The sequence below is a fragment of the Eriocheir sinensis genome, chromosome 57 (assembly GCF_024679095.1).
Source record: "Eriocheir sinensis breed Jianghai 21 chromosome 57, ASM2467909v1, whole genome shotgun sequence".
In the NCBI taxonomy this organism is placed as follows: Eukaryota; Metazoa; Arthropoda; class Malacostraca; order Decapoda; family Varunidae; genus Eriocheir; species Eriocheir sinensis.
The window spans coordinates 1,917,049-1,942,048 of NC_066565.1; the positions used below are offsets into that span (position 1 = coordinate 1,917,049).

At 42.1% G+C, this 25,000-nt stretch overlaps 2 protein-coding genes and 2 long non-coding RNA genes across 4 annotated transcripts in view; 2 read left to right on the plus strand and 2 right to left on the minus strand.

The window, feature by feature from the left end:
• LOC126984503 (uncharacterized) overlaps positions 1-9,364 on the plus strand; it is a 30,398-nt gene extending 21,034 nt beyond the window's left edge. The window contains exons 4-9 of the mRNA XM_050838221.1: positions 887-999; positions 1,696-1,873; positions 2,399-2,577; positions 3,004-3,207; positions 3,887-4,127; positions 5,004-9,364. Coding sequence (XP_050694178.1) covers positions 887-999; positions 1,696-1,873; positions 2,399-2,577; positions 3,004-3,207; positions 3,887-4,127; positions 5,004-5,344 — 1,256 coding nt within the window. The 3' untranslated portion in view covers positions 5,345-9,364. The remainder of the gene's footprint in view (positions 1-886; positions 1,000-1,695; positions 1,874-2,398; positions 2,578-3,003; positions 3,208-3,886; positions 4,128-5,003) is intronic.
• Positions 1-25,000, minus strand: part of LOC126984513 (uncharacterized) — a 48,221-nt gene that overhangs the window by 11,709 nt on the left and 11,512 nt on the right. The window lies entirely within an intron of this gene.
• Positions 16,292-22,313, plus strand: LOC126984511 (novel acetylcholine receptor chaperone-like). The gene is made up of 4 exons (XM_050838236.1): positions 16,292-16,457; positions 18,146-18,284; positions 19,457-19,563; positions 20,037-22,313. Exons 1-4 carry the CDS (start codon positions 16,347-16,349, stop codon positions 20,298-20,300), a joined length of 621 nt encoding a protein of 206 aa, XP_050694193.1. The 5' UTR covers positions 16,292-16,346; the 3' UTR covers positions 20,301-22,313.
• LOC126984518 (uncharacterized) overlaps positions 19,060-25,000 on the minus strand; it is an 8,797-nt gene continuing 2,856 nt past the window's right edge. Inside the window, exon 3 of the long non-coding RNA XR_007736955.1 lies at positions 19,060-19,168. This is a non-coding gene — a long non-coding RNA (uncharacterized LOC126984518). The remainder of the gene's footprint in view (positions 19,169-25,000) is intronic.

The window sequence follows — 25,000 nt, forward strand, 5'->3', positions numbered from 1 at the left end:
TCAACTCTCTCCCTGCCTCCTCCTCCTCCTCCTCCTCCTCCTGCTCTTCCTCTTCTTTGGCATGTTATTGGTGCTAGTAGGAAGAACATGCCAAGCCTCAACTCCTCCTCCTCTTCCTCCTCCTCCTCCTCTTCCTCTTCTCCTCTCTTCATCTCCTCTTCACCCCCTCCCCCTTTCATACAACCCCATGACCCGTTTTCTTTATTCATAGTCACCCCTTAAAATGCATCCTTGAACACTTGATTTTTTCTCTCCTCTTCCTTCTCTTCCTTCTCTCCTCTCCTTTCCTCCCTTTCTCCCTACTTTTCTCTCCGACCTATAGTTCTCTCCCTCCTCCTCCACCTCCTCCTACATTTTTCCTCCAAGTTCCCTCACATTTTTTTTCTCTCCATCCATCTTTCCTTCCTTCCTTCCTCTCTGATTCTTCCCTTTCTCCTTTTTCCTCCTTTCCTTTTCATTTTTTCCTTCCTCTCTCCTTCCGTGGTTAGCACACTCCGCTCACAACCAGGAGAGCCCGGGTTCGATTCCCGGGCGGAGTGGAAAAATTTGGGCGGCTTTTCCGATACCCTACGCCCCTGTCCACCCAGCAGTGCATGGGTACCAGGTATTAATCGGGGGTTGTGTCCTGTCTCCTGGGGTCTGTTCCCTTCTCCTATAATTCCTTCCCCTTCTGTCTCTCTCCGGCATGTGACCACAGGTGTTGCGCCGACTAAACGAAACTTTCCTACTTTTCCCCTCTCCTTCCTTTCTCCCTTTTATCCTTTTCTTTTGCCTGTTATTCCTGTTTCATTCACTTTCCATCATATTCCTGTTTATCCATCTCTCCCTTCTTCCTTAGTTACCCTTCCAAACAGCCCCACTAACCAGGTGTTCTCTCACCCAACAGAGGAGGATGAGACTCAGATCTTCGTCAAGTTCTTCAAGTTCCACCAGACTTACGACCTCATCCCCATCAGTGCCAAGCTGGTGGTCTTCGATACGAGGCTGCAGGTCAAGAAGGTGAGTTGACGAGGCGGGTGAGGAAGGCGGTTGACGAGTTGGGTGAGAAAGTTGGTTGACGAGACAGGAATTTATTTTATTTTATTTATTTTTTTTTTTTTCATTAATTTTATTCCTATCTTTTTCACTTTCCCTTTTTTTCCTTTCTTTTCCTTTCCTTTCCTTTTTTTGTCTTTTTCTTTCATTCTTTTCCTTTTTTTTCTGCCTATTTCCTTTCTTTTTAATTTTCCTCACATTTTTCCTTCATTTTCATTCCCTTTTTCCTTTTTTTTTTCTTTCTAATTTTTCTTTTTTAATTTTCCTCACTTTTTTCCTTCATTTTCCTTCCTTTTTTCTCTTCCTGTTTACCTTTTTCATTCTTTTCCTTTTTTTCCTTTCTAATTCCTCTCTTTAATTTCCTTATTTTTTCCCTTTTCTCCTTTTTATTTTACATTTTCTTTTTTCCTTTTTTAATTTTCCTCATTTTTTCCTTCATATTTTTCTCCTCCTGTTTCCTGTTTTCATTCTTTTCCTTTTTCCTTTTTCATCTTCCTCTCCTATTTTCCCTCCCTTTCCTTCCTCTATTTCTCTTCCTTTTTCAATCTTTCCTTTTCATTTCCTGTCTAATTCTTTCCTCCACCACCTCCACCACCTCCACCTCCACCTTCTCACCTCCACCTTCTCAACTCACCTCCACCTCCACTTCCACCTCCACAGGCCTTCTTCGCGCTGGTGTACAATGGGGTCCGCGCCGCTCCACTCTGGGACTCCGCGCGACAGCAGTTTGTGGGCATGCTGACCATCACTGACTTCATCCGCATCCTCCAGAATTTCTACAACTCACCCAACCGCAAGATGGAGGAGCTGGAGGACCACAGGCTGGAGACGTGGAGAAGTAAGCGGATGAGAGCGGGTGTAGATGGATGAGTGGGTGAATTTGGGTGGATGAGAGTGGGTGAATTTAGGTGGGTAAGAGAGTTGGATGTAGATGAATGTGTGGGTGAATTTGGGTGGATGGGAGTGGATGTAGATGGCAAATTTGTGTGGGTGAGAGAAGTGGGTGTAGGTGGATGTATGGGTGAATTTAGGTGGATTTCATGGATGAGTGATGAGTATTGAGTGGATGAAACTGGATGAATTGGTGGGTGATGGAAGATTGGTTTGTGGGTGTTGTTTTGGGTGGATGACAGAGGGATAGGTGGGTGAAAGGTGAATTTGCAGGTGTATTCTGTGAGTGGGTGATGGAGATGTAAGTGGATGAAAGCACGTATGGGTGGATGAGTGGATGAAGGCAGATTTGGGTGGAATTATGGGTGACATCGGTGGTTTTGTCTTCAGTATTGTCATCCATCACATGCCTTTCACCAAACATCATAAAACCACCCCTTCACCCATACTCACCCCCCCTCCCCTCCCGCAGCCGTTCTGAAGGATGAGGCCCGGCCGTTGATCAGCATCCGGCCTGACGAGTCGCTCTACGTGGCCATCCGTTCGCTCATCCACCACAAGATCCACCGACTCCCTGTTATCGACCCCGCAACCGGCAACGTTCTCTACATCGTCACCCACAAGCGGATTCTCAAGTTCCTGTATTTGTATGTGAGTATTGGCGGATGAGCGGATGAGATGACCTCCCTCGCATCTCTCTCTTTTCCCCTCTAACCTAACCTAACTTAACCTACCCTTCCCTTCCCTTTCCCTTTCCCTTCATCTAACCTAACCTAACTTAACCTTCATCCCTTTCCCTTCCTCTCCCTCCCTTTCCTTCCCTTCCTCCCACCCAACCTAACCTAACCTCACTGTCTCTCCTTTCCCATCCTCTCCCTCCCTTTCCTTCCCTTCCTCCCACCTAACCTAACCTAACCTCACTGTCTCTCCTTTCCCATCCTCTCCCTCCCTTTCCTTCCCTTCCTCCCACCTAACCTAACCTAACCTCACTGTCTCTCCTTTCCCATCCTCTCCCTCCCTTTCCTTCCCTTCCTCCCACCTAACCTAACCTAACCTAACCTTTCTTCCCCTCCCCAGATAAATGAGCTCCCCAAACCTTCCATCCTGCACAAGACCCTGAAGGAGATGGACATCGGCACCTACAACAATATCGAGACGGCCCGCGAGGACACGCTCATCATCCAGGCGCTCAACAAGTTTGTTGAGCGCCGCATCTCCGCGCTGCCCATAGTGGACGCTGACGGAAAGCTGGTCGACATCTACGCCAAGTTCGACGTCATTGTGAGTGGAGGATTGACTGGGGGTGTTTGGGGGGGGCTAGAGGGGAGAGAGAGTTGAAGTAGGGTGGGGTAGGGAAGGGAAGGAAGGAAAGGGAGGGTGGGAGAGAGAAAGGGAAGGGAAGGGAAGGGAAGGGTAGGGAGGAAAAGAAAAAGAAAGTGAGGAAGAGAGAATGGAATGGAAGGATAGAAAGGGGTAGAGAAGAGAAGGGAAGGGAAGGAGAAGGCAGGGAATTGAGGGGAAGATAAAGATTAGGTAGGTCAGGGAAGAGAAGGGAAGGGAAGGAGAAGGCAGGGAATTGAGGGGAAGATAAAGATTAGGTAGGTCAGGGAAGAGAAGGGAAGGAGAAGGCAGGGAATTGAGGGGAAGATAAAGATTAGGTAGGTCAGGGAAGAGAAGGGAAGGGAAGGAGAAGGCAGGGAATTGAGGGGAAGATAAAGATTAGGTAGGTTAGGGAAAAGAAGGGAAGGGAATGATAGTGTAGGGTATAGTAGAGAAGGGAAGATAAGGAAGAGATTAGGTTAGGGAAGGAAAGAAAAGAGAAGGGAAGGGATGAGAGGAAAAGGAGAAGTGAAGGGAAGGAGAGAGAGAGAGAGAGAATGAAAGCGAAGAAAACCGATCACTTCAGCGCAAACTAACCCATATTTTCCCCTCTCCCCATCCCCCCCGTACACCCCTATAGAACCTGGCAGCCGAGGGGACGTACAGCAACCTTGACGTGACGCTGCGCAAGGCCAACGAGTACCGCAACGAGTGGTTTGAGCAGGTCCACCGGTGCACGCTGCAGGAGACTCTCGGAACCATCATGGAACGGATAGTGCGGGCGGAGGTGCACAGACTGGTGGTGGTGGACGAGAAGGATAGAGTTCTCGGCATCATCTCCCTCTCGGACATCCTCAAGGAGCTGGTGTTGAAGCCTTGCAGTGAGTGACGGTGTTGTTGGTATTGCGATATTTGTTTCATCTATTTTATTTTATTTATTTATTTTATTTTATTTTATTTATTTATTTATTTTTTTTTTTTTTTCTATATTTATCTGGCATAGCGTCATCTTCGTAAAATAATCAGCTAAGTCATTTTTTTGCAATTTCCAGGTTTTTGTGTACATCAATTTTTCAACATGTGACACCCATTTTTGTACAGTTGCCTACGTCATTCTGAAACTGGTCTTTTCGTTTCTGCCTAAACCTTATACAAATGAGAAAATGACTTCTTTTCTGATTTCCTGGAAAGTAGAAAATATTGACTTGGGTGGTTTGTTTACCAAGGTGACGATATGTTCATTTATTTATTTTAACATTTGGCCTAAAGTGCTGGTAGGCTTTCATGATGTAGGTCAGTTTCAGCCTGTTAGTGGTGCAGGCAAGTGTTTATAGTGGCGCCATCTAGCCTGGTTCATGCTGCCCCCCGGACCTCCACTTCATCCTCTTCAGGGAGTTTATCTAGAGTCTGGGGCAGCATGGCTCACAACCGAGAGACCCTGGGTTCGATTCCCGGGTGGAGTGGAAAAATTTGGGCGGCTTTTCCGATACCCTACGCCCCTGTCCACCCAGCAGTGAATGAGTACCAGGTATTAATCAGGGTTGTGTCCCGTCTCCTGGGGTCTGTTCCCTTCTATAATTCCTTCCCCTCCTGTCTCTCTCCGGCATATGATCACAGATGTTGAGCCGACTAAACAAAACTTTCCAACTTTTCGTCCCTCACTCCCACACCAACCCCCTTCACTCCTTCCTTATCAACCTCCTCCCTATCAACCTTCTTCCTCCCTCACCACCCCTCACACTCCCTCACTCCCACAGTGGACGCCGAGCCTGGGATGCGCGAGGCCGCCCTAGCCGCCGAGGCCAGCACTGCCACCACCGTGCAGCAGATGGCCGACAGCCTCACCCACTCCTCCTCCAACCTCTCCTCCTCCACCGACGACCCGCCACCCCAGTCTGACCTCAACGGCGTAGGCAGCAGCGAGGACAGCCTAGGGAAGTGGAGCAGCGATGACCGCATCACCAAATCCAGCGACGCTACCACGAAGACCTCGCCACCGCCCGCATCGCCGTCCCCCAAAGACGAGGGGCCATATATGTGCGAGGATGGCAGTGACCCCCCCGTGAGGCAGCCGGAGGTCATCCCCATCACCGGCTGAGGTCGGGTCGCATTCTCGTCATCTCAGTGAACGCAGCCAGTCAGCCGACCCAACACCGTGACCCCAATCCACGTTGCAGCCTTGGGGTCCAGTCCTGTTTGTGTGATGTGTGAGCGACGGATTATCCCCCAAGATTGCCGTCGTTTGTTTGTTCGTTCGTTTGTTTGTTTGTTTCCATGCAGACTGTGGCCTTGTGTGTTTGTACGATTGTATTTACCTGGTCAAACAAGGTCAGAGCAGGTCAGGCGAGGGGTCGTTCTTCGCCCTTATTCTCAGCAGTGTTTGACCCGACCCCCACCCCCACCCCCCTCATGCCTCTCCCTTCCCCCCCCCTATACACACACATCCTGGTCTGAAACTTGAGGCCTGAGAGTGTCAGGGAAACTTAAGTAAACATGATGAAATGAAACTTGGGGAGAGGTGCAACTTGGCGACGCAGCTCAACCGCCATCCGTGCCATGTCGGGAAGAGAACCGGATGACCAAACGGATGAATGAAAATGAGTTAATGGTTGAGAAATTGATAGAGAAATGATGTAAAGGCTGAAAAAAAAATATACATGAATGACAAAATGAAGGAAAATAGAATAAACGGATGAAAATGAGATACAGAGATGACGAAACGGATGACAAACCGGATGGAAAATGGATTAAGAAGATGACGAAAATGGTCGAAAACTAAATAAACAAATGATGGAACGGATGAAAAATAAATGACAGTGGATGATACGAATAAACAAGCGACGGATGAACTGACAGACAAATCAACGGACGTAAACATAAACACCTTGAGCCGCCTCGGAAGGGTTCTTATGCGGCGGACGACACGCGAGAGAGTTGACGTAACATGAGTCTCGTAACGGAACGGAGAAAATGCGTCTCAAGCGTGGGAGGGTGACGGAAGGGTGACGATTGATTACGAGAGAGACGAAAGGGGGAAAGAAAACGGAAAAAAAAATAAAATAAAAAAAACGGAACGGATCGAAAACACATGATATCGAACGCAAAGAAGAAAAAAAATAGTCCGTTATTGAAAGCACGGAATGACGGACACACACACACACACTAACAAACAAACAGGAAAACAACAAAATAGACGCAGAGGAAGAGAGAAAAATGTGATAAAAATGGGAGATAGAGGAGAGAAGGCAAGAGAGAGAGGGAAAAAAGTGACGTCGCTTCAAATATGAAAAGGAATGTGATGAATATGAAGAAAGAGAGAAAATGAGGATGAAAATGAGGATGAAAATGAGGATGAAAATGACCTACTAGTGTGTGCCATAAACAATGAACATAAGGAAGAAGGAGGAGGAGGAGGAGGAGGAAGAGAAGAAGAAAGTGAGGAGGAGGTAAAATACTAAAAGACATGTATGACTGAACTGTGAATGGAGGAGGAGGAGGAGAAGACGGAGGAGGAGGAGGAGACGACAGAGGAGAAGAAGGAGGAGGAGGAGGAGGCGGCCCCATAATCGGCCTCCTCCTCTGAGCGCCTCCAAACACCAGACTCTTATAATCATGTGTTTTGTTATGATGATTTGTGATATTTTCCACCCCCCTCAGTGCTTAGAACCTCCCCCCCCTTCACACACACACACACACACACACACACATTATATAACCTTGACACACACATACGTACACATAAACACACACCTACATACATACACCCTCTTATCCACACACACACACAAGTTTGACTCTTCTACAAAAATACAGATTGATAGATAAAACAGACATAGGGGGAAGGAGGAATAGAAGAAGAAGAAGGAGAAGAAGGAGGAGGAGGAGGAGGCTTGATAAACAGGAGAATCAACGATATATAAACATAAACAAACGCTACTAAAAAAAAAAAATCATAAAAAAACAAACAAAAAACAAACAATGCCATTTTTAGAGCCATTACATATAGCGCTCCTTAGAGGTATAACGTCAATAAAGTAATAATGTTAATAATGATAAACAATAATGATAATCTAATATACACTAGCAACCTTACGGACAGCACCTTGTGATATCGCCAACACTTGCAAGACTTTTCCTTAGGTTCGTCGCTGCTGGTCTCGTAGTGTTATAGAGCTGCGCCTGCCTACACCGCGTCGAGAGAGAGAGAGTGAGCGAGTGTGAGCGAGTGAGCGAGAGAGAACTCCGCTATCAACAACAACAACAGCACCACCACCACCACCAACAACAACAACAACAATCGCAGTTTCACGAGAGCACCGCAAAAGTAAATAAATAAAGAAAGGAGGAGAAAATGAGGAAGTTAGAGAGAGTGAGCGAGTGAGCGAGAGAGAACACCACTACCATCAACAACAGCACCAACAACAACAACAACAACAATCGTAGTTTCACCAGAGCACCTCAAAAGTAAATAAATAAAGAAAGAAAGGAAAGAAGGAAGGAAAAATGAGGAAGTTAAAGAGAGAGAGAGTGAGCGAGAGAGAACAACAACAACAACAATCATAGTTTCACCAGAGCACCGCAAAAAAAAAAAAAAAAAAAAAAGAAAGAAAGAAAAAGAAAAAGAAAGAAAGGAGGAAAAAATGAGGAAGTCGAGAGAGTTGAAGAATGGATAGCGTCATAATTAGACCCTCCATTAATACTACCATCGCCAACAATAACAACAACAACAGCATTAGAAGAAACTGAGGAAGAAAAAAAATATACGAGACTTTGAAAGAAATGGAAAGAAAAGTATTAATAGAAAGATATACCAATACTAATTACTACTACTACTACTACTACTACTATTACTATTACTATTACTACTATCATCATCATCATCTCTATAGCCCCATAACAAAGTGAGAAAAATGAATATATAGTAAAAATAGTTAAGTTACCCATTACATTCATCCCCTAAGAAGAAAATGGGTTTGATCAAAGAGAATGGGATTATGGTTGTGTTTCCTGCTGTAACTCTACTTCCCTTAAAGATAAAATAAATATAAGTGTATAGACATAGGAGGCCTGGATGCTTGTTTTCTTCCATTATCCGGCAGAAAAAAAGGAAAAGAAATGAAGGAAAAGATTAAAATGAAAACTCTTAGCATTCATAAACAGCAGGAAAAAGAAGGAAGTGTTAGAGAATTTAAAGTATGCTCATAATAGGAAGGCTGTCTTGTATTTGTTACTTATAAATGATAGAAATAAAAGTGTCGTGAAGATGAAAATATATTAATGTTTTTATTAGCATTTGTAAACAAGAGGAAGAAGAAAGAAGTATCAGAGCAATATAGCAATAGGGAATATCTGTTTTATACCGAGAAGAGGCAGAAAAAAGGAAAAGATTAAAATGAAAACTCTTAGCATTCATAAACGACAGGAAAAAGAAGGAAGTGTTGGAGAATTTAAAGTATGCTCATAATAGGAAGGCTGTCTTGTATTTGTTACTTATAAATGATAGAAATAAAAGTGTCGTAAAGATAAGAATACATCAATAGAAAGACTGTTTTTATTTTTGCCATGATATAAAACCTCCAAAACAGATGACACATAAACAGACCACAAATGTGTTGATGTATATTATGAAATGGTTTGCGTGAGTGATGATTTTTTCTCATTTTTCTCGCTTAGTGGGAAGGGCCTTTTAGAAGCATGATCCCCGCAGCTACCACCGAGTTAAATGCCGATGCCGCGTTTGAAAAATCACCAGTAATTGTGTTGCTCCGTTGTTCCGCTCGCTGCTGTACCCATTCTCATGCTCAAGGACACGGCAAGAAGTGAAGATGAATAAATATGATAAGGAATTGAAAGTCTTGTTCTATCAGTTGCGGTTTTGATATTTATTGACGAGGGCGGAAGAAAAGGAATTAGGTTAACATTACATTATTATAGATGGGGAATAGGTTTACACACACACACACACACACACACACACACATGCAAATACGGAGACGGGACCACATGAGCGTAAAGCCCAGGCCCTGTAAAACTACAACTAGGTAAATACACACACACACACACACACACACACACACACACACACACACACACACACACACACACACACACACACACAGGAATGAAATACGTCAAGAAGTTTAGCTTTTTACAGAACTATTGACAAACAGGAGAGTCTAAATTGGGTGCGTGCGTGTGTGTGTGTGTGTACGCAGAATTACGTACACGACTCAAATCCCGTACGCTAGAGGATAACACACACACACACACACACACTTACACAATGGAGACTTTTACAACCACCACCAAAACAATAACAACAAAAATAGTAACGGTAATTCTGATGATGATGATGATGATATTGTAATTATTCTTGCTATTGTTGTTGTTGCTGTTGTTTGTTATTGATATCGAGAGCTTGTGTTCATGTACCACTTTGTTTATTATTATTACTATTATTATTATTACTTGCGTATTTATTTAGCGAGCTGATGAAAAAAAAGCGAGATTAGGTTATGAAGTATTTAGTAAGCTTATACCCTATAGTACTAGAGAGAGAGAGAGAGAGAGAGAGAGAGAGAGAGAGAGATCACACACTAACCATCATGTATAAAACAGACTTGGTACATATATACATAGGGTAAATACATACATACATACATATATATAGAGGGTATGCGCATGTGTGTATATCAGGGAACGGACTTAGTATATTCTCCATGTATGTACGACAAACACACACACATATACATACATACATATACGCACACACACACATACATACAGCCATATACGCATGTTTCATAATGTTAATAATATAAAAATGCTTCTGTAAATATATATATAAATCACACACACACACACACACACACACACACACACACACACACACACAAGGAGGCTTCAACGCCCCTCTCAGTGCAATAGATGGATGAGTGCGCCAAGCTATAATATTGTAATGTATAGATGACATGAAGCCTTTGCCATTAACCGGAGCCTTATTCTCATTTATATCACCTGCTGGAGAGAGAGAAAGGGAGAGAGAGAGGGATTGTACTTAAAAAAACACTAGTGAAAGAAAGGATAAAGGAGAGAATGCTAATATAAGAGATACAGAGAGAGGAGGAGAAGAGGAGAAATCACGCATAGAGAGAAAATGATGAAAGAAAGACATAAGAGGAACATAGAAAATAATGATTAAATATTCTATCCCTTTTTCATACAAGAATTTAAGAATGCGAGAAGAGGAGAAGAAAGATAGAAGGGAATAGAATAAACATCTCAAGACTCGGAAGAATGCAGGAATATATGTTAATGGATAAAGGGAAGGAAGGATGGAAGGAGGAAGAGAAGGAAATGAAAGGAAAGAAGAAAGAAAATGATTAAGAAAAAGGAGGAAATGAAGAAAATTGGAGAAGGATAAAAGGAAAGGGAGAGAAGAAAACTAAGGAAAAAAGAAAGGAAGGAAAATTGAAAGATAGGAAGAAGAAAAGGAAAACAAAGAGGGAAAGGAGGAAAAGAAGAAGGAAGGAAGGAAAAGGAGGTGAGAAAAGAAAATGAAGGAAAAAAGAAAGAAGGGAGAGAAGGAAAAAGAAAGAAGGAAGGAAGGGAGAAGAAAAGGAAGGAAAAGAAGAAGGGAGAGAAGGAAAACAGGAAGGAAGGAAGGGAAACGTGAAAGATAGGAAGAAGGGAGAGAAAGGAAAGAAGGAAGGAAAAGGTGAAAGACAGGAATCAGAGAAGGAAAAAAGAGGACTTGGGAGAAAAGTTGGAAGAAGAAAAGGAAAAAATAAAGGAGGAAAAGAGGAAGGAAAAAGGAAAGGATGGTGACTCGCTTTCTTTCACCACATCAGAAAAAAATAAATAAATGAAAGAAAATATATAAAAAAATTAAAAAAAAATCATCATATATATTCCCTTGTATTTTTGTGCCTCTTAAACACTATTTTCTATGCTGTTATTTAGCTTTGTATATATAGAAGAAGAAAAAAAAGTAGAAAATAAAAGAAAAAATACATACACACATACATAGGCCTACACACATACATACATAGGCCTACATACATACATACATACATTCATACATATACACATACATACAAGTTAGGTGATGTATCTTGTAACTTGTAAATAAACACACTGTATCTTTAGGACTCAAAAAATACTATAATGATAATAATAATAATACCTAATAATAATAATAATAATAATAAAAGGATTTAATATGGAAGCAGTTGTGTTATTTTCTTATATTTTATTTTATTTATTTATTTATTTATTCTTTGTGTGTGTGTTTGTGTGTGTGTAAAAACTGTTGACTGACTGACTGACTGACTGGCTGACTGACTGACTGACTGACTGACTGATTGACCGATTGACTGACTGATTGACCAATTGACTGACTGACGGACTGACTGATAGACCGATTGACTGACTGACTGACTGACTGATTGACCAATTGACTGACTGACTGACTGACTGATTGACCAATTGACTGACTGGCTGACTGACTGATTGACCAATTGACTGACTGACTGACTGACTGATAGACCGATTGACTGACTGACTGATGTATGTTAGAAAAATTGTAGTACTTAATCTATCTTATCCATCTATTTCTATCCCTATCTTTATCTTCATCTATTCACTCATTTATATATAATTTTCATATGTAACTTTATCAATGGGTAATGGTAGGGTCGTGTGGTCACGACCCGGACAAGGTCTCGACCCGGACAGTCTTGATTAACCAATGAACGATCGAGCCTAGGATGACGTCAGAGCTATGACGTATGAGGGAGGGCGGTCCTAACTAGACGCCATTTGCAAACCTCCCCGCCGACGCTCCGCTTGTAAGCATGGTAAGAATTTCGATTTTAAGAGGTCGCGGTCTTAATTTTCGGCATCAGGATATATTGTGCCATGACCACGAATAAGGCGTGATCAACTTGTGATAAGTTTTGTTATGTAATATAGCCATATTGGCATAAAATCAGTGATAATACGGAGTGCCTAAACAACAATGGACTCGTTTGGGGTGCCCGCTAGACAAAATTATGCCGTGTTCTCGACTCGGACAATTTTTGACAATTCATGCAAATTAAGTGTACTGGAAAAACCAATTAAAAAGTGAATGATTGCATAGTTCTTACAACTATAATGTACCATATGTGAGATAAAGCCATGGAAAAGGCTGGAAATGGGTGTTTGCCACGGCTAAATATCGAGTGATTTTTCGAAGTGTTTTATTGATGGAAGTGAATTATTTTTAGCATTAATATGTGCCCCCCATTAGTGTTTACTTCTCCAAATTGAAATATTTAACCTAGGCCAATTGTTTATATTTTTTACACGTGATGTCCGAGTCGAGAACACGGAGGTATAAGAAGGATTTTTTTTTTTTTTTTAAATGACTCTGTCAATCACTCTCATTTTAACCTAAAACCAATATTAATACTATATATTAACATACGAAAGAAAAAAGGCGTAGTTTTAAGGAATTCAGTTACCTTTTTTTTTATCATATATATTTTTTTATTACATTGATATTTTGCTACCAATTGTTTTATTCCACCTTTCAGTGTCATGTTCTGGATGTTCTTAGTAAGAAAAAATATAAAACATTGGTGTAAGTGTGTTTTTGGTGGACCAAAACATCCGTCCGGGTTGAGACCACAACCCCGTCCGGGTCGTGAACACGCGGTCTCGACCCGGACAGAGAATTCTGGATTTTAAAAACGGCTGTAAAACCAATACTATGATATCTACAGATATGAAACTCATAGCATAAGATGGGGAATTAGTTAAGCTTTCTTTTAAGCACAAAATCTCTCCTGTAGCTCAATAACTTTTTTTTTTATGAATATTATTCACTTTACTGTCCGGGTCGTGAACACATCACCCTAGTAATAGTAGTGGTATTTGTCTATCTATCTATCTATCTATCTGTCTATGTCTGTCTTTCCTAATAAATAGAAGGAGAAAAGGAGAAAAAAAGAGGAAGAAGAAGAAAAATGTGGAAGATGGATAATAATGAGAAATATGATGATAAAGAACAGGAATAAGAATTGGTGGAAGATGAAGAAGAGGAAGAAGAAGAAGTGGTTGAAGATGAAGAAGAAGAAGAAGAGGAGGAAGAAGTGGTAGAAGAAGAAGAAGAGAAAGAAGAAGAAGTGGTTGAAGATGAAGAAGAGGAAGAAGATGAAGAAGAGAAAGAAGAAGTGGTTGAAGATGAAGAAGAAGAGGAAGAAGAAGAGAAAGAAGATGAAGAAGAGAAAGAAGAGGAAGATGAAGAAGAGAAAGAAGAGGAAGAAGATGAAGAAGAGAAAGAAGAAGAAGTGGTTGACGATGAAGAAGAGGAGGAGGAAGAAGTGGCAGAAGATGAAGAAGAAGAAGAGAAAGAAGAAGAGGAAGAAGAAGAGAAAGAAGATGAAGAAGAGAAAGAAGATGAGAAAGAGAAAGAAGATGAAGAAGAGAAAGAAGAGGAAGAAGAAGAAGAAGAAGTGGTAGAAGAAGCAGAAGAGGAAGAAGAAGAAAAGAAAGAAGCTGTAGAAAATGAAGAAGAGGATAAGGATGAAAGAAGGGGAAGAAGAAGATCGAGCAATTTCCAGCCATCCTCGCCACATCCACAAACACACCAACACCATTTATATTCTTTGGCTGGAAATAAAGTTGAGTAAAAAGTTCCCTGACCCGCGGGAACCCAAAATCGATATCCAGTATTGATTCTCGTGCAAGAGTTGACGGGTCTCCTTAAAATCGATACAGCCTCAACACACGCCATTCCTACGTGATATTATGAAGGAAAGATAATTAAAACGTCGAATTATCCTAAAAAAAACAGCGAAATAAGGCGGAAAAGGGATTTCTGAATGTGGAGAAGTTACGCTGAAATGGATACATCTTGGGCACAATGCGCGCGCAGGTACAGAAACACCAATAAAATAAAAATGAAGCATATAAACACGGAAATAGCGACCCCATTCAACTCCTAGGATTTTCATATGTCAAAATACGCCCAAATCAGAGTCAGGGCACAAGTATATTAGGGGAAAATAGTGCAAGCGAGTCAGTGGTGGGCCAGAAAGGTACCGATAATTTCAGTACCGGTGATAGCGGTACCAAAAATAGTGGTACCGGTACTGATGATGCTCCCTCAAATGCCTGAAAAAGCGCTCCTCCTCCTCCTCCCCTTCCTCTTATTTGTTCCTTTCCTCCTCCTCTTTCTCATTTTCCTCCTCATTTCCTCTTCCATATTATTAAAGATTTCGTCGCCCAAACACGTACACACACTTGACATGGCTTTCCAGGGGTAATAGTTTTTCCTTATTCTGTCGGGAGTTTGACAAAAGGCTTCTGGTATCATGAACTTAACCCGGTAGCAGCGACGGGCCAAATTTGTGGCTTTACCGTGTAGCAGCGACGGGCCAAATTTGTGGCTTTACCGTGTAGCAGCGACGGGCCAAATTTGTGGCTTTACCGTGTACCAGCGACGGGCCAAATTTGTGGCTTTACCGTGTACCAGCGACGGGCCAAATTTGTGGCTTTACCGTGTACCAGCGACGGGCCAAATTTGTGCCTTTACCGTGTACCAGCGACGGGCCAAATTTGTGGCTTTACCGTGTACCAGCAACGGGCCAAATTTGTGGCTTTACCGTGTAGCAGCGACGGGCCAAATTTGTGGCTTTACCGTGTAGCAGCGACGGGCCAAATTTGTGGCTTTACCGTGTACCAGCGACGGGCCAAATTTCTGGCTTTACCGTGTAGCAGTGACGGGCCAAATTTGTGGCTTTACCATGTAGCAGTGACGGGCCAAATTTGTGGCTTTACCATGTAGCAGCGACGGGCCAAATTTGTGGCTTTACCGTGTACCAGCAATGGGCCAAATTTGTGGCTTTACCGTGTACCAGCGACGGGCCAAATTTGTGGCTTTACCGTGTAGCAGCGACGGGCCAAATTTGTGGCTTTACCGTGTACCAGCGACGGGCCAAATTTCTGCCATGATATAAACCTCCCAAGATAGATGATGCATAAACTGATTACATATGCGTTGATATATATTATGAAATGGTTTGTGTGAGTGATGATTCTTTCTCATTATTTTGCTTAGAGGGACCTTTAACCTAACCTAACTTAACCTAACCTAAGAAACATGACCCCGCAGCTACCGGGTTAAAAAAAACACTCATAAGAAAGTATATTACATTTTGGGCTGGAAATAAGTGAAGTGACACTCGGTATATAGATGAGCAAGCACTTTTATTCATGATACCTACAGATAAGCCTTGTCAGACTCCCACGATGCCGTTAATTAATTGACTGATTGATTGATAGTTTATTGTTGCAAGTAAAACAATAAAGGAGAAGGGAGGAGCATGCCATCCCAACCCCCAGGCAGGACAGAGTGTGATTATACAACTATTGATTGATTGATTGATAGTTTATTATTGCAAGTAAAACAACAAAGGAGAAGGGAGGAACATGCCATCCCAACCACCAGGCAGGGCAGAGTGTGATTATACAACTAATTGTCTTATGCTTAGCTTATGCAAATGAAAGAAAGAAGATATTGCAAATTGAAAGACTCACTACAGAGGAAGAAGATGACATAATTGGATAACTATTATTTAAAGAAGAGCTGATCGAAGAAACCAAGCCAGTGATATATGAAATGTGGAGAAAGAACAACAAAGAAAAATTCAAGATGGGAGCAGTGAGTAGCGGGCCTTTTTTTTTTTTTTTTTTTTCTTTGCGCCCTTGAGCTGTCTCCTTAGCTGTAAAAAAAAAAAAAAAAGAAAAAAAGAACTGAAGAGCTGAAAACTGACCAGTGAAGATCATCAGGGAAGCGCCGATACAAAGGCCAAGCTTCCCGAACGACACCTGACCTGACCTGACCTGACCTGACCTGACTTACTCAGTTATATACAAATCCCGACAGACTGGCGTTAACTTCTTATGTATTGTGAGTGGTACCGTTATTAGCCCCAGCAATTAACGGTACCGGAACTGACACATTGGTTCCGGGTCTAGTACCGTTAATACTGGTTCCGGTACCGGTATTCAGTGGACGCGGGTCGGCGGGGGCTGGCACACGGCCGGAGAAGATGGCCTCTATCGTCCTTAAATCCCTCTCCGTGCTGCTGGGGATCTTCTTCATCTTCGTCGGCACCACCAAGCTCACGCCCAAGATCAGCAAGGAGCTACACAAGGACCTGGTAAGGGAGGGAGGAGGCGTGCTCATTCTCCCTCCATCCCTCTCCCTTCTCTCTCTCTCTCTCTCTCTCTCTCTCTCCTCCATCTCTCCCTTCTTTCCCTTCCCTCCATCTCTCTTCTCTCCCTTCCCTCCATCTCTCTCTCCCTCTCGCTTCCCTCTATCTCTCTCTCTCTCTCTCTCTCTCTCTCTCTCTCTCTCTCTCTCTCTCTCTCTCTCTCTTCTTTCCCTTCCCTCCATCTCGCTCTCTTCTCTCCCTTCCCTCCATCTCGCTCTCTTCTCTCCCTTCCCTCCATCTCGCTCTCTTCTCTCCCTTCCCTCCATCTCTCTTCTCTCCCTTCCCTCCATCTCGCTCTCTTCTCTCCCTTCCCTCCATCTCTCTTCTGTCCCTTCCCTCCATCTCTCTCTTTCGGGGGTGTGGGGGGGGGGGGGAACGTGTGTGTGTGTGTGTGTGTGTGTGTGTGTGTGTGTGTTTACCTTGGACTTCATGCACATGGGTCTTATTTCATCCTCCTCTTCCCCTTCCTCTTACTTTTTCCTTCCCTCCTCCTGCTCCTCTTCTTTCTTCCTTTTCTCCTCCTCCTCCTCTTTCTTCTTTTCCTCCTCCTCCTCCTCTTTCTACTTTCTCCTCCTCCTCTATCTTCTTTTCCTCTTTCTATTCCTCCTTCATTTTCCTCCTCCTCCTCCTTCATTTTCCTCCTCCTCCATTTTCCTACTCCTCCTCCTCTTTCTTCTTTTCCTCCTCCTCTTTCTTCTTTTCCTCTTTCTACTTTCTCCTCCTCCTCTTTCTTCTTTTCCTCTCTATTCCTCCTTCATTTTCCTCCTCCTCCATTTTCCTCCTCCTCCTTCATTTTCCTCTTTACATAAGAACATAAGAACATAAGAACGCAGAGTCCCATGAGTAGGAGGTTTGCAAGCCGCAGCAACCCTAAAGCTCCTGTGTATCTAACCCCCCAAATAATAAATATCCATGAATTTATCTAGTCTATTTTTGAATGTGACAATTGTATTGGCACTCACCACATGACTGCTAAGCCTATTCCACTCATCCACCACCCTGTTAGTAAACCAATTTTTGCCTCTTTCTACTTCCTCCTCCTCCTCTTTGTATGTTTCTTCCTCCTCCTTCTACTTTCTTCCTCCTCCTCTTCTTCCTCTTCCTCCTTGTCTCCCAGCCTATTAATATTCCCATGTAAACATTGGGTATGAGAGAGAGAGAGAGAGAGAGAGAGAGAGAGAGAGAGAGAGAGAGAGAATTCCCTCACCCCTTATCATCTTTCTCCTCTTAACCCCCCCCATCACCCCCTTCTTACACCCCTCCTTACATTCTTACACATCCCTTCCCTTCCCTTATCCTCCCCTTCCCTTCCCTTATCCTCCCCTTCCCTTCCCTTATCCTCTCCTTCCATTATCCTTCCCTTCCCTTCCCTTATCCTCCCCTTATCCTCCCCTTCCCTTATCCTTCCCTTCCCTTCCCTTCCCTTATCCTTCCCTTCCCTTCCCTTATCCTCCCCTTCCCTTCCCTTCCCTTATCCTCCCTTCCTTCCTTATCCTCCCTGTCCCTTCCTTCCCTTATCCTCCCTTCCCTTCCCTTATCCTCCCCGTCCCTTCCCTTCAACCCCCTATCCCCCCCCCCCTTACATTCTTACACACCCTCCCTCCCCTTCCCCTAAACCCCGATCCCCATTACAGAGGAAGGAGTTTGCGCGCTACAGCAAGGTCTTTCCGCTGGCCCAGACCCTAGAGTTCAAGATTGCCTCCAAGTGGTACCGCAGGAGTGTCGGGGGCCTGGAGGTGCTGTGCGGGATATGCCTCACCTTTATACCCTCTAGTGAGTCACCTGTGCTCTCTCGTTAACCTGGTGGCATCATTTGTTACCTGTGTTCTCACCTGGTTTCTTCCTTCTGTTGCCTGTTCTCCTTTTTCTCTCCCTCTTTGCTTGATAGTTATGCCTTCTAGTGATTTACCTGTGGGCTCGTTAACCTGGATTTTGTCACCTTTCACCTGTCACCTGTTGTTTCTTTTCCTTTCCTGTTTCTTCATTATTGATATCCTCTAATTAGTTATCTTTTGCTTGTTAATTATGCCTTCCAGTGAGTTACCTGTGGGCTCGTTAACCTGGATTTTGTCACCTTTCACCTGTCACCTGTTGTTTCTTTTCCTTTCCTGTTTCTTCATTATTGATATCCTCTAATTAGTTACCCTTTTGCTTGTTAATTATGCCTTCCAGTGAGTTACCTGTGGGCTCGTTAACCTGGAATTTCTCACCTGTATATTACTTGGTTGTTTTTTTGTTTTCCTTTCGTTCATTAATGGTATCCTCTAATTAGTTACCCTTTTGCTTGTTAATTATGCCTTCCAGTGGGTTACCTGTGGGCTTGTTAACCTGGAATTTCTCACCTGTATATTACCTGGTTGTTTCTTTCCAATTGTTTTCCTTTTCCTTTGTTAATGAGATCCTCTATGTAGTTATCTTTTGCTTGTTAATTATGCCTTCCAGTGAGTTACCTGTGGGCTCATTAACCTGGAATTTGTCACCTACCAGTGAAGGGATATCCAGCACACCAATACCACATGGGAAACACTCCACTATCCACCACAGAGGCGGAGAAAGACCTGGGAGTGTATGTTACCAGGCTACCAGTGAAGGGATATCCAGCACACCAATACCACATGGGAAACACTCCACTATCCACCACAGAGGCAGAGAAGGACCTGGGATTGTGTGTTACCAGGCTACCAGTGAAGGGATATCCAGCACACCAATACCACATGGGAAACACTTCACTATCCACCACAGAGGCAGAGAAAGACCTGGGATTATGTGTTACCAGGCTACCAGCGAAGGGATATCCAGCACACCAATACCACATGGGAAACACTTCACTATCCACCACAGAGGCAGAGAAGGACCTGGGATTATGTGTTACCAGGCTACCAGTGAAGGCAAAATCCCTAACAATCCCAGCGAACGGGTTAATAAACTCTTGTCCTTTGTTCCAGAGCGTGTGAAGCAGTTCGCCAACATTGTCTTAGCCCTCATGATGCTGTTCGCCACATACAATCACTGGATGGTGGGCGACAAGTTTGAGAGACTCGCCCCCTCACTGGTAATTATGCCCCGATGTCATTTATCTTTCTCTCTGTTCAGGGGCAGCAAGCTATTGGGCCCCCACCATGTTAGTGTGTGCGTGTGTGTGTGTGTTAACCAATTTTTATGCCTTTGAGCAACCTCCTTACTGTGGGACTCTCAAATTCACACATACACAGCACACACACACACACACACACACACACACACACACACACACACATATTTTACTCTTTATATAATCTTTATATATTTTTAATAATTTTCTTTTCTTTTTTCTTTTTAACTCAAAAACTCAACCAACCCTGCCCCTAACTTAACCTGACCTCCCTTAACCTCACCTAATCTCCCTTAACTTAACCTAATCTCTCCTAACTTAACCTAGCCTCCCCTAACTTAACCTAACCTCTCCTAACCTGTCCTAACCTCCCCTAACCTGTCCTAACCTCCCCTAACCTGTCCTAACCTACCTATGACTTCCCCCCCTCCCAGGTCTTCTTCTTCATGCTAACCTGCCGGCTCATCGTCGAGTACCAAATCCACCGGAAGGAGAAGATGGACAAGGCGGCGGCAGCGGCCAAGAAGTCACCCGCCGCAGCCGCCGAAGGGAAGGACGGAGGAACAGCCGCCAACTCCATCACTGGCGGCTCCACTTCTACTCTCGTGTCCTCCTCCTCCTCCTCAGTTGCCTCTGCCTCCTCCTCCTCGCCCTCCTCCTCCTCCTCTCAACATGGACGGTCGAAGAAGGATGTTTAGTGTGGGTATGTGGTTCAGTATTTTTATTTTCATTTGTGTGTGTGTGTGTGTGTGTGTGTGTTTTTTCTGTGTGTGTGTGTGTGTAAGTTTTTTTTTGTGTGTGTGTGAGTTTGTGTGTGTAAGTGTTTTTTTTGTGTGTGTGAGTTTGTGTGTGTATAGATGTTTATTTCTTTATTCTTCTTTAATTTTCTTTGTTTTATTGATTTGCTTGTATATGTTATTTCGTGTGTGTGTGTGTTTTAGTTAGTTTGCCAATTTTTATGCTAATTTGACTTCTATTTTTTCACTTTTTGTTGGAATTTATTGATAATTTTGTCTTTCTTGCATAATTTCGTTGATATGCATGAAGGAAATCCGCTGTTATTTTAATTTCTAAACTCTCATTAATCTTCTTTTTCCTCTTATTAATCTTCTTCTTTTTCCTCTTATTAATCTTCCTCTTATTAATCTTCCTCTTTTTCCTCTTATTGTTATTGTACATACTTATTTATTTGTCTATTTATTTACTTTTTTAGACGAAAGTTTATTCCATCTCATTTTATTACCTTTTTTGTTATCTTTTCTTTCTGCGTCGTAAGAAAAGAAGTGTGTGTGTGTGTGTGTGTGTGTATCAGTTTCACACACACAAAAAAAGTCATAAGACAGTCGGTGTAGCAAGCAATATATATTTTTCAACCCTTTTTAAGTGTGACAACCATAACCACTACTACTACTACTACTACTACCACTACTACTACTACTACTACTACTACTACTACTACTACTACTACTACTACTACCACTGCTACTTGATATTTCTCATTTTTATCATTGTCATTTTCACAAACTTAACTCACCCTTGAATCATTTGGTGTTGTGTGTGTGCGTGTGTGTGTGACCGAAACCTCACTTAACATACACAACTGATCTCTTTTTCTATATGTTTTTCCTCACTTGATGTATTGCTGTATTAATGTGTGTGTGTGTGTGTGTATGTGGGTATTTTGCGTACATGTGTGTATCATACATGGCGCCCCACATCTGAGAGTGTGTGCGTGGAAGGGTGTGTATCTGAATACTATGTGTACGAGAATATATGTGTGTACTGAGAGATCATGTGCGTGTGTGTGTGTGTGTGTGTGTGTGTGTGTGTGTGAACTCTGAAACCTACACGTGTACACATTTTGAAGGTTTACGCTCATGGGTTTTTGGTCTCCACGTGGTGCATTTGAAACACCCACGACTATGTACATACCGCCTCTGTGTGTGTGTGTGTGTGTGTGTGTGTGTGTGTGTGTGTGTGTGTGTGTGTGTGTGTGTATTTGCTAACCTTCCCTGCCTCCCTCGCCCCAATGTTTGTCTCTCTAGGTCAGCGGTTCTCAATCTATTTTCAGTGCCGGCACCCTGAACTTATCTAAACCCTTTTGTGGCTCCCCTCTCACCCACTCCCCCCTCCTCCTCACATGAATTAACTTCTTATACACAATTGTACCTATTTAAATTACTTATCATCTATACTCAAAGCAAAATTAACATATGGTACAGTACATGCCCAGACGTAAAACTCATCAGTAGAATTAGATTAACCTGAGAGTTATAAATGTAGACTAATGTAAAAAGAAGAAAAAAAAGCCGTGATTCAAAATTCATGATACTCTTGTGGCACCTAGTTTGAGAACCTCTGCTCTAGGTGTTTGTAGGCGATAAGATGACCTTTCGACACACCTTTCTTTCCTTTATTCTTTCCCTCTTTGCGACTTAATTGTAAGTATACGTAACCTTAAACTAACGAAATACAAGTTACGTGAACCCTACCCTCAAGATATGTTACCTCGATCTCTGTACGTACAGGCAAGATTACGTCACTTAAACATCGACCTTAACCTGCGAGATGTTTGTATAAGTAACCTCGATTCACTCGTATGTCGTATGTTACTTTGATCTGTGTGTATAGAGAAGATTATGTCATTTAAACTAGCAAAATATAAGTTACGCCAACCTTACCTACGAGATGTTTGTATAAGTAACCTCGATTCATTTCGTATGTCGTATGTTACCTTGATCTGTGTGTATAGGGAAGATTACGTCATTGAAACTAATGGAATATAATTTGTCAACCTTACCTACGAGATGTTTGTATAAGTAACCTCAATTCACTCTTTGATCTCTGTACGTCGAGGCAAGGTTACGTCAGCCCAGCTCTCACTGTTTGCTTATTTCTTGTCCTTGTTATTCTGAAGTTGCTATGCCATCTGTAATAATATGTTTATATGTTATTTTGGTTCCTAAGTCTTTTTAACATTACGTATATTTTATTTAAGGTTCTATATGCCATCTGTAATATTACGTATACAAGTCACTTCGGTTTCTGAGTCTTAATATTACGTATCTGTTTTATTTAAGGCTCTATATGTCATCTGTAGTAATATGTTTATATGTTATTTTGGTTCCTAAGTCTTTTTAACATTACGTATATTTTATTTAAGGTTCTGTATGCCATCTGTAACATTACGTATACAAGTCACTTCGGTTTCTGAGTCTTAATATTACGTATCTATTTTATTTAAGGTTCTGTATGCCATCTGTAGTAATATGTTTATATGTTATTTTGGTTCCTAAGTCTTTTTAACATTTCGTATCTATTTAAGGTTCTGTATGCCATATGTAAGACATATCCATTAATTTAAGTTACTATGCCATCTGTAACATTACGTATATGTCACTTTGGTTTCTGAGTCTTAACATTACGTATCTATTTTATTTAAGTTCTGCACCATCTGTAACATTGCGTATACATATTGCCGCGGTTACTGTGTATTTTGTATTAGTACGTACAATCCCTTGCACTTAAGTTACGTATATATTCTGTAACATTCTGATCCCTACCACTTAAGTTACTATGCTATTTGTAACATGATGAATCTTGACACTTAAGTAAATGTAAGTTCGTCTGCAACATTACGATTCTCAACATATGTAAGTTACCATGCCCTCGGTAACATTACGTATCTATGTCACTGTTGAGTTGCTGTATCTTTTTTTGTACAATCTTTCTACAATCCCTATCATGCTTAACCTGGTAGCAGCGGGGATCATGTTTCTTAATGGTCCCCCCAAGCGAGAAATATGAGAAAAAATCACCCCTCACACAAACCATTTCAAAATATATATCAAAGCATTTGTGATCAGATTATGTATCATCTATTTTTTTGGGTTTCAATCATGGCACAAATTTGCCCCGTCGCTGCTACACAGTAAAGCCACAAATTTGGCCCATCACTGCTACACGGTAAAGCCACAAATTTGGCCCGTTGCTGCTACACGGTAAAGCCACAAATTTGGCCCGTCGCTGCTACACGGTAAAGCCACAAATTTGGCCCGTCGCTGCTACACGGTAAAGCCACAAATTTGGCCCGTCGCTGCTACACGGTAAAGCCACAAATTTGGCCCGTCGCTGCTACACGGTAAAGCCACAAATTTGGCCCGTCGCTGCTACACGGTAAAGCCACAAATTTGGCCCATCGCTGCTACACGGTAAAGCCACAAATTTGGCCCATCGCTGCTACACGGTAAAGCCACAAATTTGGCCCGTCGCTGCTACATGGTAAAGCCACAAATTTGGCCCGTCGCTGCTACCGGGTTAAGTCATTACGCTGTCTGTAACGCTCAGTCCTCGTCACTTACGTCACCATAATCATCCGTAACATTACAATCCCTGTCACACTTGGATTACCATGTCATCTGTAGCAATGCGTACTCCTGTCCCTTCGGTTGCTAAATCTTTTGTAACACTTAATTCTGTCACTATTAACTTGCTCTGCCCTTTGTAACACTGAGACCAGGTTACATTAGTCATTTGTTTGGTCACTTCTTCTGTACATCAACACAAGGTTACATTAGCCAATCATTCATTACATATATTTTTCGTTAGTTTGAGACAAGGTTACGTTAGCCAGTCATTCATTGCGTATGTTTTTCTTTAGTTCGAGACAAGGTTACGTTAGCCAATCATTCATTACATATATTTTTCTTTAGTTTGAGACAAGGTTACATTAGCCAATCATTCATTACATGTATTTTTCTTTAGTTTGAGACAAGGTTACGTTAGCCAGTCATTCATTACATGTATTTTTCTTTAGTTTGAGACAAGGTTACATTAGCCAGTCATTCATTACATGTATTTTTCTTTAGTTTGAGACAAGGTTACATTAGCCAATCATTCATTACATGTATTTTTCTTTAGTTTGAGACAAGGTTACATTAGCCAATCATTCATTACATATATTTTCCTTTAGTTTGAGACAAGGTTACATTAGCCAATCATTCATTACATGTATTTTTCTTTAGTTTGAGACAAGGTTACATTAGCCAGTCATTCATTACATATATTTTTCTTTAGTTTGAGACAAGGTTACATTAGCCAATCATTCATTACATATATTTTTCTTTAGTTTGAGACAAGGTTACATTAGCCAATCATTCATTACATATATTTTTCTTTAGTTTGAGACAAGGTTACATTAGCCAATCATTCATTATATATATTTTTCTTTAGTTTGAGACAAGGTTACATTAGCCAATCATTCATTACATGTATTTTCCTTTAGTTTGAGACAAGGTTACATTAGCCAATCATTCATTACATGTATTTTTCTTTAGTTTGAGACAAGGTTACGTTAGCCAATCATTCATTACATATATTTTTCTTTAGTTCAAGACAA

What these genes read in the sequence shown, in the direction of transcription:
- LOC126984511 (XM_050838236.1), top strand. Translation starts at nt 16,347, where the DNA reads ATGGCCTCTATCGTCCTTAAATCCCTCTCCGTGCTGCTGGGGATCTTC. An exon ending in AGGAGCTACACAAGGACCTG is followed by an intron (nt 16,458 to 18,145) that starts GTAAGGGAGGGA and finishes TCCCCATTACAG; the next exon opens with AGGAAGGAGTTTGCGCGCTA. An exon ending in AGAGACTCGCCCCCTCACTG is followed by an intron (nt 19,564 to 20,036) that starts GTAATTATGCCC and finishes CCCCCCTCCCAG; the next exon opens with GTCTTCTTCTTCATGCTAAC.